The sequence below is a fragment of the Ictidomys tridecemlineatus genome, chromosome 10, assembly GCF_052094955.1.
Source record: "Ictidomys tridecemlineatus isolate mIctTri1 chromosome 10, mIctTri1.hap1, whole genome shotgun sequence".
NCBI classification, from domain to species: domain Eukaryota; kingdom Metazoa; phylum Chordata; class Mammalia; order Rodentia; family Sciuridae; genus Ictidomys; species Ictidomys tridecemlineatus.
Window position 1 is genome coordinate 63,530,329 of NC_135486.1, and position 14,855 is coordinate 63,545,183.

General features: G+C 36.4%; 1 protein-coding gene across 8 annotated transcripts in view; it reads left to right on the forward strand.

Annotated features, from left to right (window-relative positions):
* Positions 1-14,855, forward strand: part of Mtr (5-methyltetrahydrofolate-homocysteine methyltransferase) — a 91,158-nt gene that overhangs the window by 16,507 nt on the left and 59,796 nt on the right. For all 8 annotated transcript variants that reach the window (XR_005731009.2, XM_040278705.2, XM_040278704.2 and 5 more), the window contains 2 exons: positions 1,257-1,316; positions 2,305-2,399. Coding sequence is in view for 7 of the 8 variants with exons in the window: in XM_040278705.2 (XP_040134639.2) it covers positions 1,257-1,316; positions 2,305-2,399 (155 nt within the window). In the remaining variant the exon portion in view is untranslated. The remainder of the gene's footprint in view (positions 1-1,256; positions 1,317-2,304; positions 2,400-14,855) is intronic.

A 14,855-nucleotide genomic window follows, 5' to 3' on the forward strand; every position in this document is an offset into this window, starting at 1 on the left:
CCATTTTTCTGCAAATGACATAATTTTATTCTTTATGGCTGAGTAAAACTCCACATTTTCTTTATCCATTCATACATTGATGGATACCTTGGCAGCTTCCATAGTTTGTTTATTGTGAATTGTGTTGCTATAAGCATGGGATGCTTGTATCACTGTAGTAAGGTGACTTTAATTTTTCAGGATAAATATCAAGAAGTGGTATAGCTGGGTCATATGGTGTTCCCATGCCTAGTCTATTGAGGAGGCTCCATACTGATTTTCATAGTGTTGTACTAATTTACAGTCCCACCAACAGTATAAAAGTGCTCCTTTTTCTTCATATCCTCTCCAGCATTTATTAATATTTGTATTCTCTATGACTGCCATTCTGACTAGTGTGAGATGAAATCTCAGTGTCATTTTGATTTGTGGCATACTTTTGATTATAGAGGTTTTTCTTATGATGCCTCTGGAATTTATTTTGGAGTAAGAAATAGGATTGAGATCTTTTTTTTTTTTTTTAACTAAGGTTACCTGTTTTTCGTAACACTATTTATTAAACATCTTATTGTTTCCCAGTAATAGGAATGATGTGGAATGTCACTCTTACCCCAAATTCCCAAGTTAATTTGGGTTTAGTCTTTTTCAGAAATCCGTCTGCTGATGTGACAGTACCACGCTGTTTAACATAGCATCAGAATATGTCTCAGTGGGCTTAGTTTCTTTTCATTAACCCCACCTTTTTTACAGAACTCTTCTCATGCTTGTTTTCCATAAGATTTTTTAAATTGATTTTTCTAATTGTAAAGAGGAAACTTAAATATTGTGATTTAATAACTTTCCATGAAAAAAAAAACACCTACTATCATAGGGAGGGTGCACATTAACTACAGGTTACATTCTAATTTCAGAAATTAATTGTGAAAATGTGTACATCTTTGATTCAGGAATTATAGAAAGAAATATAGACTGACAAGCACAGGGTAACATTGGATTCATAGCTTTATAACCCAGTCCAAGCTCATCACAAAAAAAACATGTTTTTTTTTCACTGAAGCACACTGGGTCCAGAAAGGGGCCCTGTGGTTGGGCATTATAAGGTAGGTACTTTTCGTTTCCCCAGAGAGTTCTGAATGTGTCACATCTGAAGAGGCCTTGGGATAGGGTGTCATCTTATCAGGCAGTCAGACTGACCTTGGGTACATTATTCTCCTGGCAGTAAAGATGTTTTTTCTTTTTAATTTTTTGAGACATGTTTTTTCTTTTACCCCTGACAGGCAGCCTTGTTTGCACTCCAGAAACTTTTTGAAGAGAATTATGCTCCCCGGCCTATCTTTGTAAGTTCCAAAATATTTTGCATGACATATTCTTGTCTTTTGTTAATAATTGTCATTTTGAATATAACCTCTAGCCCCCTTCCCTCCCCAAAATAGAATGATTGACGTTATCTTTTGGAAACCATTTAGTTTAACTTCTTCTGTTCACCTCCCTTCTACACTACCAACTCATTGCAGGTGGGTGGCTCACAAGAAGCCCCCTTAAAGCCAAAGGCTTAAAGACCCAGTCTCATTAGGGCCAAGGAGGGATGGGCTTGCATGCTGAATGCCAAGTACCCAGCACTGACGATGTTAGACCCCAAGGCGTTAACTCAAGGCAGGCCTCTGAGAGACCTGCTCGGTGAGCATATGACAGAATCAAAGCAAGGGTGTTAGATAAATCAGGTATTTAACAGCAGAAGGCTGGGATAACCTGATAACTCCTCCAACGAATCTGACATGGATGTGTGATATATTTTTTTTCTTTTTTTTCCTAATACTGGGATTAAACTGAGAGCCCCATAAGTGCTAAGCAAATACTTTGCCACTGAACTGTACTCCCAGTCCTGCTTTTTTTTCTCAGGCCATTTTTTAGTTCATTCTGCTGCTGAAGTAAATCCCCAAACCAACGCCCCACCCTTTTTTAAAAATTTTTGAGACAGGGTCTCACTGACTTGCCCAGACTGGTCTTGAACTTTTAATCCTGCCTCAACCTCCCAAGCAACTGGAATTAACACTCCCAGGTGGATATGTGATGACTTCTACTGTTGGGGCATTGAGTTTTGCCTCATTGACTTTCCCTTTTCTGTTTCTGTGGCTTTCTGCCTCCTCCCCTGGCCACTTGGTATATATCCGTTCTGATCCTTCTGGAAAGTGCTGAATTTGAATTTCACATTTCTCTTCCTAGTAAAAGAATAAGGAATACCGGTCTATTCATTTTATTTTGTTTTTGGAATTATATTCTTTACCTGAATCTATACTGTTGACTTTGTTTCCTTTGTTAATTCAGATTTCAGGGACAATTGTTGATAAAAGTGGACGGACTCTTTCTGGACAGACCGGAGAGGCATTTGTCATCAGTGTGTCTCATGCAGACCCACTCTGGTGAGTGACTCCCTTCCTTGACTCCTTTCTTCTTTGGCAGATCTTTTCTAATAGTTACACATATGACCTGAGTGGGGATTACTTCCCCATAATTCCCTTGTACTACTTCTGAGATGTGTTGACTGTCCTTAGATACTTTCAGACTGTTTCTCAAGGGCTTCAGAACTGCCAAAATGAGTCACTTGAGGGACTGGGAAAGCTGTCCTACCTCTAGGCAGCCAAATGCCTTTTGTCTGTAGGTACCCCCTTGTAGTTAAGACTGTGCTTGGCTAGGTAACACTTTTATCGGTCAGTTACATTTTTGAGGCAATGCTTTGCAAATTTAAGGGTAATATTCTTTCCCTATTTATGGGGCAATCAGAAGAATCCTAACTTGAAGTAAGGTGGAAAGCTCAGGTTTTTATCTTTTATCAATCTTATAGACTGAAGGGGTATTTAGAAGGCAGCCTTCAGTGTGAAAAAGTTCATATGTAAGGAACTATTACTCACTGACTCATGGTTATCACAGACTATTAACAAAGAATAAGCAGACAGAACCTTGTATTACTAATACAGCACTTATTGAAATCCTTCTGTGTGCCTTGAGTGTTGGCATATGTGAAGTAGTCCACACTTGGAGAAATAAATTTTGTAAGTTGAAAGATAAAATACAAAGCACTGTACAAAAATGTGAAAAAAATCTTGCTATATATAGAGAGATGGCTCTGTAGAGAAGGTGTTATTTGAGCTATGTTGGAAAAAAAAATAAGAGTTTGCTAAGCACAGAGGGGCAAGATAGATCATCAGAATAAGTTCATGTCAGTTTTGTAGATGTATAGTCTACAAAATGTTTCTATATATGATGTTTCATTTGAATTTCAACGTAACTCTGAAAACTTGAGTTTCTTATTCTTAGTTGATGGAATTATTCCTATCATTCAACAGATGAAGAACTGACTGTTGAATAGACAAACTTGAGCTGGGTGCAGTGGTATCTGCCTGTAATTCTAGCTACTTGGAAGGTCAGAGTAAGAAGATCACAAGTTCAAGCCCAGCTTGGGAAATTTAGCAAGATCCTATCTCAAAATAAAATACAAAAAGGGCTGGGGATTTAGTTCAGTTGTAGAGCATTTGTCTAGCATGCATAAGGCCTTGGGTTCAATTCCTGGTACCAAAAAAAAAAAAAAAGTTAGGTTTGGAATTAAGTTTGGGAAAAAGTCAAACATACATTCTAATGATAACAGTGCTTAAATATATATGTGTACACACACACACACACACATATTTTGCTTTTTACCTGGTGTTGAATCCAGGTGATAGTGATGTAAGATGAAAGGAAAAGTTAAATTACCAAATGGAACTGGTAAAATAGCTAAACTGAATAGGTCTGTTCAAGGGTTGTTAGTCATGCATGAAACTTAGCAATTTTTTTTTTTATTTTTTATTTTTGGACTGGGATTGAATTCAGGGATGTTCTACCATTAAGCTTAACCCCCAGTCCTTTTTTTTTTTTTAATTTTTTGAGACATGGTCTCACTCAGTTGCTGATGCTGGCCTCCAACTTGTGATCCTTTTGCTTCAACCTTCTGAGTCACTGGGATTATAGGTGTGTACCCTCATACCTGGCTGAACCTAGCAATTGAAAATTTTAGCAGAAAAGTACAGAAAGCCCTCATATACTCCCTCCCTGGCTCTTGAAAACCCCCAGTGTTCTGTTATTAACATCTTACTTGGTACAGTATAGTATATTAAGATATGAACCAATATTAACTGAAGGCCATAGTCTATATTAGAGTTCATTCTTGGTGTTTACATGCTATGAATTTTTTTTTTTCATTTTGACTTTGCATTTTTTTTTTCTGGGAATATTCATTTTTCCCCCTTTTTATTGGTGGATTATAATTATACATAACAGTGGGATTTGTTATATTCATACATATAAACAACAAAACATTATAATTGGATCAGTTTCACTCCCCAGGATCTCTCCTTTGCCTCCCCTCCCTCCCCCTTATCCCCTTCTATTCTACTGATCTCCCTTCTATTTTTTTAAAATTTGTTCTAATTACTTATATATGACAGTAGAATGTATTTTGACACATTGTACCCAAATGGAGCACAACTTCTCATTCCTATGGCTGTACATGGTGCAGAGTCACTCCAGTAGTGTAATCATACATGTTTATAGAGTAATAATGTCTGTCTCATTATACTGTTTTTCCTATCCCTGTTGGATGGGAAAAGGCCCCACTCCTCTCCTCCTTCCCCTCTTCACAGTTTAAAGCTCCTTCATTCTTCCCCACTATGGATAAGCATCCTCTTATCAGACAAAATATTTGGTCTTTGTTTTTTTTTTTTAGATTGGCTTATTTCACTTGGCATGATGTTCTCTAGTTCCATTCATGTACCTGCAAATGCCATAATTTTATTCTTTAAGGCTGAGTAATATTCCATTGTATATATGTATCACATTTTCTTTATCTATTCATATGTTGAAGGGCATCTAGGTTGTTTCCATAGTTTAGCTGTTGTGAATTAGGCTGCTATAAACATTGATGTGGCTGTGTCACTGTAGTATGCTGATTTTTAAGTCCTTTGGGTATAAACCGAGGAGTGGGACAGCTAGGTCAAATGGTGGTTCCATTCCAAGTTTTCTGAGGAATCTCCACACTGCTTTCTACAGTATTTGCACCAATTTGTAGTCTCACCAGCAGTGTATGAGTGTACCTTTTTCCTCATATCCTCACCAACACTTATTATTGCTTGTATTCTTGATAATTGCCATTCTGACTGGAGTGAGATGAAATCTTAGAGTAGTTTTGATTTGTATTTTTCTAATTGCTAGAGATGATGAACATTTTTCCATGTATTTGTAGACCTATCATATTTCTTCTTCTGTGAAGTGTCTGTTCAGTTAGTTCTTTTGTCCATTTATTGATTGGGCTATTTGGGGGGTGTTTGGTGTTAAATGAGTTCTGGGTCCCTTATATTTCCAGGAGATTAGTGCTCTATCTGAGGTGCGTGTGGTAAAGATTTTTTTTCTCATTCTTTAGACTCTGTTTTCATGTTGTTGATTGTTTCCTTTCCTGAGAAGAAACTTTTTAGCTGGAATCAATCCTATTTATTGATTCTTAATTTTACTTTTTGTGCTGTAAGAGTCCTGTTAAGGAAGTCAGGTATGAAGCCAACATGATGAAGACTTTGGCCTACTTTTTCTTCTGTTAAGCATAAGTTCTCTGTTCTAGTGTTTTTGATTCACTTTGAGTTGATTTTTGTGCAGGGTGAGAGATAGAGGATTAATTTCATTTTGCTACATGTGGATTTCCATTTTCCCAGCACCATTGTTGAATAGACTGTCTTTTCTCCAATGTATGCTTTTGGCACCTTTGTCTGGTATGAGATAATTGTATTTATAGGTCTCTGTGTCTTTTATTTTGTACCATTGGTCTACGTGTCTACTTTGGTGTCAATACCATGCTGTTTTTGTTACTGTGGCTATGTAGTACAGTTTAAGGTCTGGCATTGTGATGCCTCCTACTTCACTGTTTTTACTGAGGATTGCTTTGGCTATTCTGGGTCTCTTATTTTTCTGAATGAATTTCATGATTGCTTTTTCTAGTTCTATGAAGAATGTCATTGGGATTTTAATAGGAATTGCATTAATTCTGTATATCAGTTTTGGTAGTATGGCCATTTTGACAATGTTAATTCTGCCTATTCAAGAGCATAGGAGATTTTTAAAAAAAATTTTAGTTGTAGTTGGACACAATACCTTTATTTTATTTATTTTTATGTGGTGTTGAGGATTGAACTCAGTGCCTTACACCTGCTTGGTGAGCACTCTACTGCTGAGCCACAACCCCAGCCCCATGGGAGATCTTTCAATCTTCTAAGGTCTTCTTCAATTTCTTTCTTTAGTGTTCTGTAGTTCGCTGTAGAGGTCTTTCACCTCTCTTCTTAGATTGACTCCCAAGTATTTTATTTTATTTTATTTTATTTTTTTTGAGGCTATTGTGAATGGGATAGTTTTTTCAATTTCTTTTGTGGTGGATTATCATTTATGTATAGAAATGCATTTGATTTTATGGGTATTGATTTTTATTCCTGCTACTTTGCTGAGTTTATTTATTAGTCCTAGAGTGTTCTGGTAGAATTTTTGGGATCTTCTAAATATGGAGTCATGTTGTTAGCAAATAGTGATAGTTTGAGTTCTTTTTTTCCTATTTGTATCCCTTTAATTTCTTTTGTGTGCCTGATTGCTTTGGCTAGAGTTTCAAGGACTGTGTTGAATGGAAGTGGTAAAAGAGGGCATCCCTATCTTTTTCCAGTTTTTAGAGGGAATGCTTTCAGTTTTTTTCCATTTAGAATGGTATTGGCCTTAGGTTTAGCATAGATACCTTTTTCAATGTTGAGGTGTGTTCCTACTATCCCTAGTTTTTCTAGTGTTTGCACATGAAGAGGTGCTGTATTTTGTGAAATTCTTTCTCTGCATCTATTGAGATAATCATATGATTCTTGTCTTTAAGTCTTTTGATGTGATGTATTATGTTTATTGATTTCTGTATGTTAAACCAACCTTGCATCTCTGGGATGAACCCCACTTGATTATGATGCACATTTTTAAAAAATATTTTTTTAATTGTCAATGGACCTTTATTTATTTATACATGATGCTGAGAATCGAACCCTTTGCCTCATACATGCTAGGCAAGCGCTTTTCTACTGAGTTGCAACCCCATCCTGCACTATCTTTTTAATATATTTTTGTATGTGATTTTCCAGAATTTTATTGAGAATTTTTGCTTCTATGTTTATCATGGATATTGGTCTGAAGTTTTCTTTCCTTGATGTGTCTTTGTCTGGTTTTGGTATCAGGGTGATACTAGCCTAATAGAATGAGTTTAGAAGGTTTCCCTCCTTTTCTATTTCAGACACTAATTTGAAGAGTATTGGTATTAGTTCTTCTTTGATGGTCTTGTAGAACTCAGTTAAGAATCTGTTTCTGGGCTTTTCTTTGTTGGTAAGCTTTTGATGGCATCTTTTATTTAACTGTTTGAAATTGATCTGTTTAAATTGTGTATGTCTTCCTGATTGAGTTTGGGTAGATCATATGTCTCCAGAAATTTGTCAGTGTTTTTAAGTTTTCTGTTTTCCTGGAGTATAAATTTTCAAAATAGTTTCTAATTATCTTCTGTATTTTAATAGTGCCCATTGTGATATTTCCTTTTTCATTATGAAATTTAGTAATTTGAGTTTTTCTCTCTCCTCTGTTAGCATGGCTAAGGGTTTATCAATTTTATTTGTTTTTTTCAAAGAACTTTTTGTTTTGTCAATTTTTTTCAGTTGTCTTTTGTTTCATTTTCATTGATTTCAGCTAATTATGTCCTGTCTTCTACTTTTGGTGTTGTTTTGTTCTTCTTTCTCTGGGGCTTTGAGATGTAACATTAGGTCATTTATTTGTAGGCTTTTTATTCTTTTAGTGAATGAGCTCAATGCAATGAACTTTCCTTTTAGCACTGCCTTCATAGTGTCCCAGAGATTTTGATAATGTTGTATTGTTGTTCACATCTATCTCTAAGAACTTTTTTTATCTTCTCCCTGATGTCTTCTGTTATCCATGTTATTCAGTAGCATATTATTTAGTCTTCAGGTGTTGGAGTGGCTTCTATTTTTTTATTTTATCATTGATTTCTAATTTTATTCCATTATCTGATAGAATGCAGGGTAGTACCTCTGTTTTTCTGTATTTTCTGAGAGTTGCTTTGTGGCACAACGTATGGTCTATTTTAGAGAAGGATCTGTGCACTGCTGAGAAGGTGTATTCACTCAGTGATGGATGAAAGACACTATATATGTCCATTAAGTCTAAATCATTGTATTATTTAGCTGTATAGTTTCTTTGTTTAGTTTTTGTTTGGAAGATCTATCCAGTGGAGAGGTGTGTCAAAGTCACCCAGTATTATCGTGTTGTGGTCTGTTTGATTCTTGAAATTGAGAAGGGTTTGTTTGCTGTACATAGATGTTCCATTGTTTGGGGCATAAATATTTACAATTGTTATATCTTGTTGATGTGTGATTCTCTTAAGCAGTATGAAATGTCCTTCTTTATCCATTCTGACTAACTTTGTTTTGAAATCCACTCTGATATGCGGATGGAAACCTGTACTTGTTTATATAGTCCATGTGAGTGATAAGTTTTTTTCCTGTCCTTTCACCTTCAGTCTGTGGATTTCTTTTCCTAGGAGGTGAGTTTCTTAAAGACAGCATATGTTTGGGTCTTGTTTTTTAATCCAATCTGCTAGTCTATGTCTTTTGGTTTTTCGATTTTAAGCCATTAAAATTCAGGGTTATTATTGAGATATGATTTGTATTCCTATTCATTTTGGTTTATTTTTGGTTTTTAGCTTGACTAAGTTTCTCGTTTAACAACCTTTCATTTAATGTAGCTCTTCCCTTTGCTGGTTTTCATTTCTTCCTCATGGAATATTTTGCTGAGAATGTTCTGTAGTGCAAGTTTTCTAGTTGTGTATTGTTTTAACTTTTGTTTATCATGGAAGGTTTTTATTTCATCTACAAATCTGAATCTTATTTTTTCTAGATATAAAATTCCTAGTTGGCATCCATTTTCTTTTAGAGCTTGATATATGTTATCCAGGACCTCCTGGTATTGAGGGTCTGGGTTGAGAAATCAGCTGAAATTTGAATTGGTTTCCCTCTACTTGTAATTTGATTTTTTTCTATTGCAGCCTTTACAATTCTATCCTTATTCTGTATGTTAGTCACTCTTAAGTAATGTGCCATGGTGTAGGTCTGCTGCAAATTTCATTCTTTAGATTTGGAAATTTTCTGATATTGTGTCTTTAAAAAGATTGTGCATTCCTTTGGTTTGTATCTCCATGCCTTCATCTATTCCAATAAATCTTAAATTTGGTCTTTTCATGTTATCCCATATTTCTTGGAAGTTCTGTTCATGGTTTCTTACCATCTTCTCTGTGTGGTTGACTTTATCTTCAAGAGCATATATTTTGTCTTCATTGGTTGAAGTTCTGTCTTCTAAGTGGTCTAGTCTGTTGGTGATACTTTCCATTGAGTTTTAATTTAGTTTTTTGTTTCCTTCATTTTGAGGATTTCTGCTTGATTTCTTTTTATCATCTCATGCCTGTTTATTGAAGTGATCTTTCACTTCCTGTATTTTGTCTCTGATACCATTCTTTATTTTGAAGATCAGCCTAACTATGTATCCTCTAAACTTCTTCTCTGACATTTTTTCTACTGTTTTGTTTATGGATTCTATGGTTGGAACATGTTGGTTTATTTGAGGTGCTTTGTTCCCTTGTTTTTTCATGTTGTTTGTGTGTCTTCCCATTTAGCAGATGAATCTGAGTCAGTATAGTTTCTACCCTGTAGTCTTATAGTGTCCCTGAGTCTTATAGTACCCCACCTTTAAAGGGGAGCCAATATTAACAGCACCAAATGCAAACAATATATACCTTTAAACCAAATTAGCTCTTATTAAGACATCTACAATTTTGTTGCAATAAACAGAAATGATGTGTTCAGTTATTGTCTACAATATAAACAGTTGCTAAAAGGCTTTACATTTCTAATGATGGACAGTGAGGGAACACAAGATGTGATGTTTATGAGGGAGAAGGAGAGAAGATAGAGGGACAATTTCATAGAAAAAGTGAGAGAGGATTTCATAGAGGTTGGCTGTCAGTAAGAGAGAAGTGAGAAAGAGAATCCAGGGGAGACAGACAGGTGAGAGAAAAATTATATACAGATTTTAAAAAAAGAAGGAAAAATTTAAGTATGTACAACAAAATCGTAATGTACGATTCAGACATCCCATTCCTCAGTAAATTGATGCATGAAAAATATTAGAATTAAAAATGGTAGAAATGAGAGGGAGAGGGCAAAAGATTAAAAAAAAAAAAAAGTCTCAGTGGGAAATTAAATGATAGCTTCCCTTGGTTTTCACAAATTTTCTCAGCTTCCCTTCTCTGCTGATAAGTCTGAAGTTTGATGGTAAATCCAGTCCAGTAGGTGCTGGACTGGTTGGGTGGTAGGTTGAGTGGGATGAGCTGATGGCAAGATGCCTTCACGCCCTCTTCCAGTCTTCCCACCCATTGTAGCAGGCCTCTTCCATCCCTGTGCACTTCAGGACTCACTGAGCTGGAGAGAGCTCCGTTTTCTCCAGTTTCTTCACTCTGAGTTTCCTCTGGGGAACTTTCCATAGTCTATGGTGTTCCACAGGCTTGCTAGACCCAGACTGGCCCACCTAAACCCAGCTGCAATCTGATGGACCTGGGCTTCAGCTTCCCCAGGCTCTGCCTTGCTGCAGTCTCAAGATCTTAATGACGGTTCAACTTGCAGAGAGACCAACAGGGATGTGCTCACACAAAGGAGTGACCCTGCAAAGAGGCAGCCAGATGGTGGCCACTAGCACACCCATCAAAAAGACCTCAGGTGCAACCAGACCTGCAGCTACCCCGACAGTATATCCCCAGACCCTGGCTGGTGTCTACAGACTGAAGTGGCCATGCTCTGAGATGGCAATGGTGGCATCTCAAGATGGTGGTGGCCATGCCAAAGCAAACCTGTAGGTACTCTGACAGTGCATTTCCAGGCTGCAGTGGAAAATGGGCAGTCTGCAGGCTAAAGGCAGGTGATCTGTGGGTGGATTGTTGGAGATTGGACAATGGGCAGGCAAGAGGTGGGCAAATGGGCAAATGGTGGATGATAGGCAGCAGTCAGCAAGAGATCTGTGCTCAGAAGGGTGGCGATATGCTGGTAGTTGGTGGGTGATTGCCGCAGACGAATGTGGGGTAAACAGCAGGGGATCAGTGGACAGTGAAGGCTGCCTTGCAAAGAAGTTGTATTTCCTCTGCTTGAATCTCTCTTCACGCACCCTCTCTCCAGTCTGCCATCTTGGATCTCCCTACATGCTATGAACCTTTTTAAAATGAAAAAAAAATATTTATTTTTTTAGTTTTTTAGGTGGATGCAATATTTTTATTTTTTCATTTTTATGTGGTGCTGAGGATTGAACCCAGTGCCTCATGCATGGTAGGCGAGCATTCTACCACTGAGCCACAAACAGCCCCATGCCATGAATCTTGAAATGTATGTTTACCATTATAGTATCATACAGACTAGTTTCACTTCCCTAAAAATGTCCCGAGCTTTGTGTAATTTATCCCTTTTTCTTGTCTGTTGATAGCTAGTCTTCTGATTGTCTTATAGTTTTGTCTTTTTTGGAATGGAATATAGTTGTGATCATATAGTATATAAACTCTTTGAATTGGCTCTTTTCACTCAGCAATGTGTATTTGAGCTTCCCCCATGTATTTTCATTGCTTTTTAGTGCTGAGTAATATTCTGTTACCTAAATGTGTGGTTTTATTTGCAGTGAAGGGCATCTTGGTTGCTTCCAAGTTTCAGTTAAAAGTGAATAAAGCTGCTGTGAACGTTAATTTGCAGGTTTTTGGGTAGATATTAAGTTTTCAGTTCATTTGGATAAGTAACAAGGAACATGATTGCTGGGTCATGTTTAGTTTTGTAAGAAACTGAAACCATTTTTTGTTTGTTTTTTGGTAGTACTGGGAATTGAACCCAGTGGTACTATACCACTGAGCTACATCCACAACTTTTTTTTTTTTTTTAAGATAGGCTCTCACTAAGTTGAAAAGGCTGACCTTAAACTTGTGATTTTCTTGCCTCAGCTTCTTGAGTAGCGGGGATTCCAGGTGGGTGCCATCAGGCCCAGCATGGCTGTACCTTTGTGAATCCCCACCAGCACTGAGTGAGAGTTACTGATGCTCCACATCCTTACCAGCATTTGTTGTTACTCTTCTGGATTTTAGTCATTCTGATAGGTGTATAGTGGTATTTCATTTTAATTTTCAATCCCTAATTACAAAGGATGTGGAGCAACATTATGTGCTTATTTTCCATCTTTGTTTTCCTTGGTGAGTTGTTGGTTTGATTTTTTTTGTGTGTGTGCAGTTTTGGATTCAGATTTTTTTTTAATGTTTCAAAAGTTCTTTATCTATTTTGCGTACCAGTTCTTAATCAGGTATGTTTTGCAAATATTTTTTTCCTAGTCTGTGGTTTGTCTTTATTTCTTGTTTGTGTTTCTTTTTTTAAAAAAGTTTTTAGATACCTTTTTTTTTTTTTTTTTGTAGTTGTAGGTGGACACAATGCCTTTATTTTTATGAGGTGCTGAGGATCAAACCTAGTGCCTCACTTGTGCTAGGCAAGTGCTCTACCACTGAGCCACAACCCCCCACCTTTTTTTTTTCTTTTGTGGTACTGGGAATTGAATCCAGGGGTACTGTACCACTGAGTTACATTCCAGTTCTTTTTACTTTTGATTTGAGACAAGGTCTTGCTAAGTTGCTGAAACTGGTCTTGAACTTGCAGTTCCTTCTGCCTTAGCCTCCCGAGTTGCTGGCATTATAGGTATGTACCACCACACATGGCCATCTTTTCATGCTCTTAACATAGTGTCTTCTAACTACTGAGCAGTTTTTAATTTTAGGGAAGTTCAGCTAAAAGTTTTTTTTTTTCTGTTATGGATTCTGCTTTTGATGTTTTATCTGAAAACTTTTTGCCAAACCCATGGTCACCTAGATTTTCTCTGGTATTATCCAGAATTCTAATTTTTTTTTTTTTTTTTTGTACCAGGGATTGAACCTAGGGTACTTAACCACTGAGCAATGTCCCTAGTGTCCCCTTTTTTCTTCTTTCAGTTTTGAAACAGGGTCTCACTATGTTGCTGAGGGTCTTGTTAAGCCAGTCTGGGTTCAAATTTGTGATACTCCTGCCTCAGCATCCTGAGTTGTCAGAATTCAGATGTGTGCCATGGTGCCTGGCAAGATTTAGTATTTTTTATTTTTTATTTTTTTAATTGTTGATAGACCTTTATTTTATTTATTTATATGCAGTGCTGTGAAATGAACCCAGTGCTTCACACATGCCAGGCAAGTGTGCTGCTGTTGAGCCCCAGCCCCAGCCCAAATTTTTTAAAAAATGGATGTTCAGTTGTTCCAGCTCCACTTCTTGAAATACTGATTTCTTTTTTGTATTGTCTTTGCTCCTTTGTCAAAGATCGATTGAGGGCTGGGGTTGTAGCTCAGTAACAGAGTACTTGTCTAGCATGTTGAGGCACTGGGTTCAAATCTCAGCACCACATATAAATAATAAATGAATAAAATAGAGGTCCATCAACAACTAAAAAAAATTTTTTAAAAAGATCAGTTGATACTTTTTGTATGAGATTTTTCTAGGTGTTCTAGTCTGTTCCATTTACCTCTTTGTCTTTTCTTTCACCAACATCACCCTGTCCTGATTACTTAGGCTTTTTAGTCAGTTTTGAAGACAGGTGGTGTAAGTTCTTGCTGTTATCCTTCAGTTTTGGGGCTGGGTCTTTTGCCTCTGTGTATAAATATTAGAATCAATTGGTTGATATCCATAAAATAACTGCTGGGATTTTGATTGGGATAGTGTAAATATAGATCAAGTTGAGAGAATTGACATCTTCACAATGTTGAATCTTCCTATTTATATATGTAGTACCTTTTTTTTTTTTTTTTTTTTTTCACTGCTGGGGATTGAACCCTGGGCCTGAGGCATCCTAGGCAAGTGCTCTACCACTGAGCTATATATCCCAGCTCCATAAATGTATCTTTCCATTGATTTTAATCTGCTTTATTTCCTTCACTAAAATTTTACAGTTTTCCTCTTTGAGATGTTATATGTATTTTATTAGATATATACCTAAGTATTTAATTTATTTTGGTGCTGATGTGATGGTTTTGTTTTCTATTTCAAATTATAGTTGCTCATTGTTGGTATATAGGTAAACAATTGATTTTGGTATATCTACTTTCTATTTTGCAGCATTGGTGTATTTGCTTATCAGTTATAGGAATTTTTAGTGATTGGGAAATTCTACAAAAACAGTTACACAATCTGTGAACAAAGACAATTTTACTTCTTCTTTTCCAATCTGTCATTCTGTATACCTTCTATTTTGCCTCTTTTATTGTATTAGGGTTTCCAGTACAAAGATGACTAGGAGATGAAAGTGGACATTATAACATTGTTATTTTTTCAAAAAAAATTTTTTTTTAGCTGTGAGCGGATATTTATTTATTTTTATGTGGTGCTGAGAGTGCCTCACACATGCTAGGCAAGTGCTTTTCCACTGAGCTACAATCCCAGCCCATAGCATTGTTCTTGATCTTAGAGGGCAGCATCTTCTGTATTCTCATTATTAACCAGATGTTATTTGGAGTTTTTAAAATAGATATTCTATATTAAGTTGAGGAAGTTCCCTTATATTGTTAGTTAGCCGATGGTTTTTTTTTTTTCTTTCCCCTGAGTACTTATTGTTAAATAAGCTTTTTTTTTTAATTGAAATAATTTCAGACTTATAGAAAAGATAATTCTAGTATAGTCTTCATCTGTTTT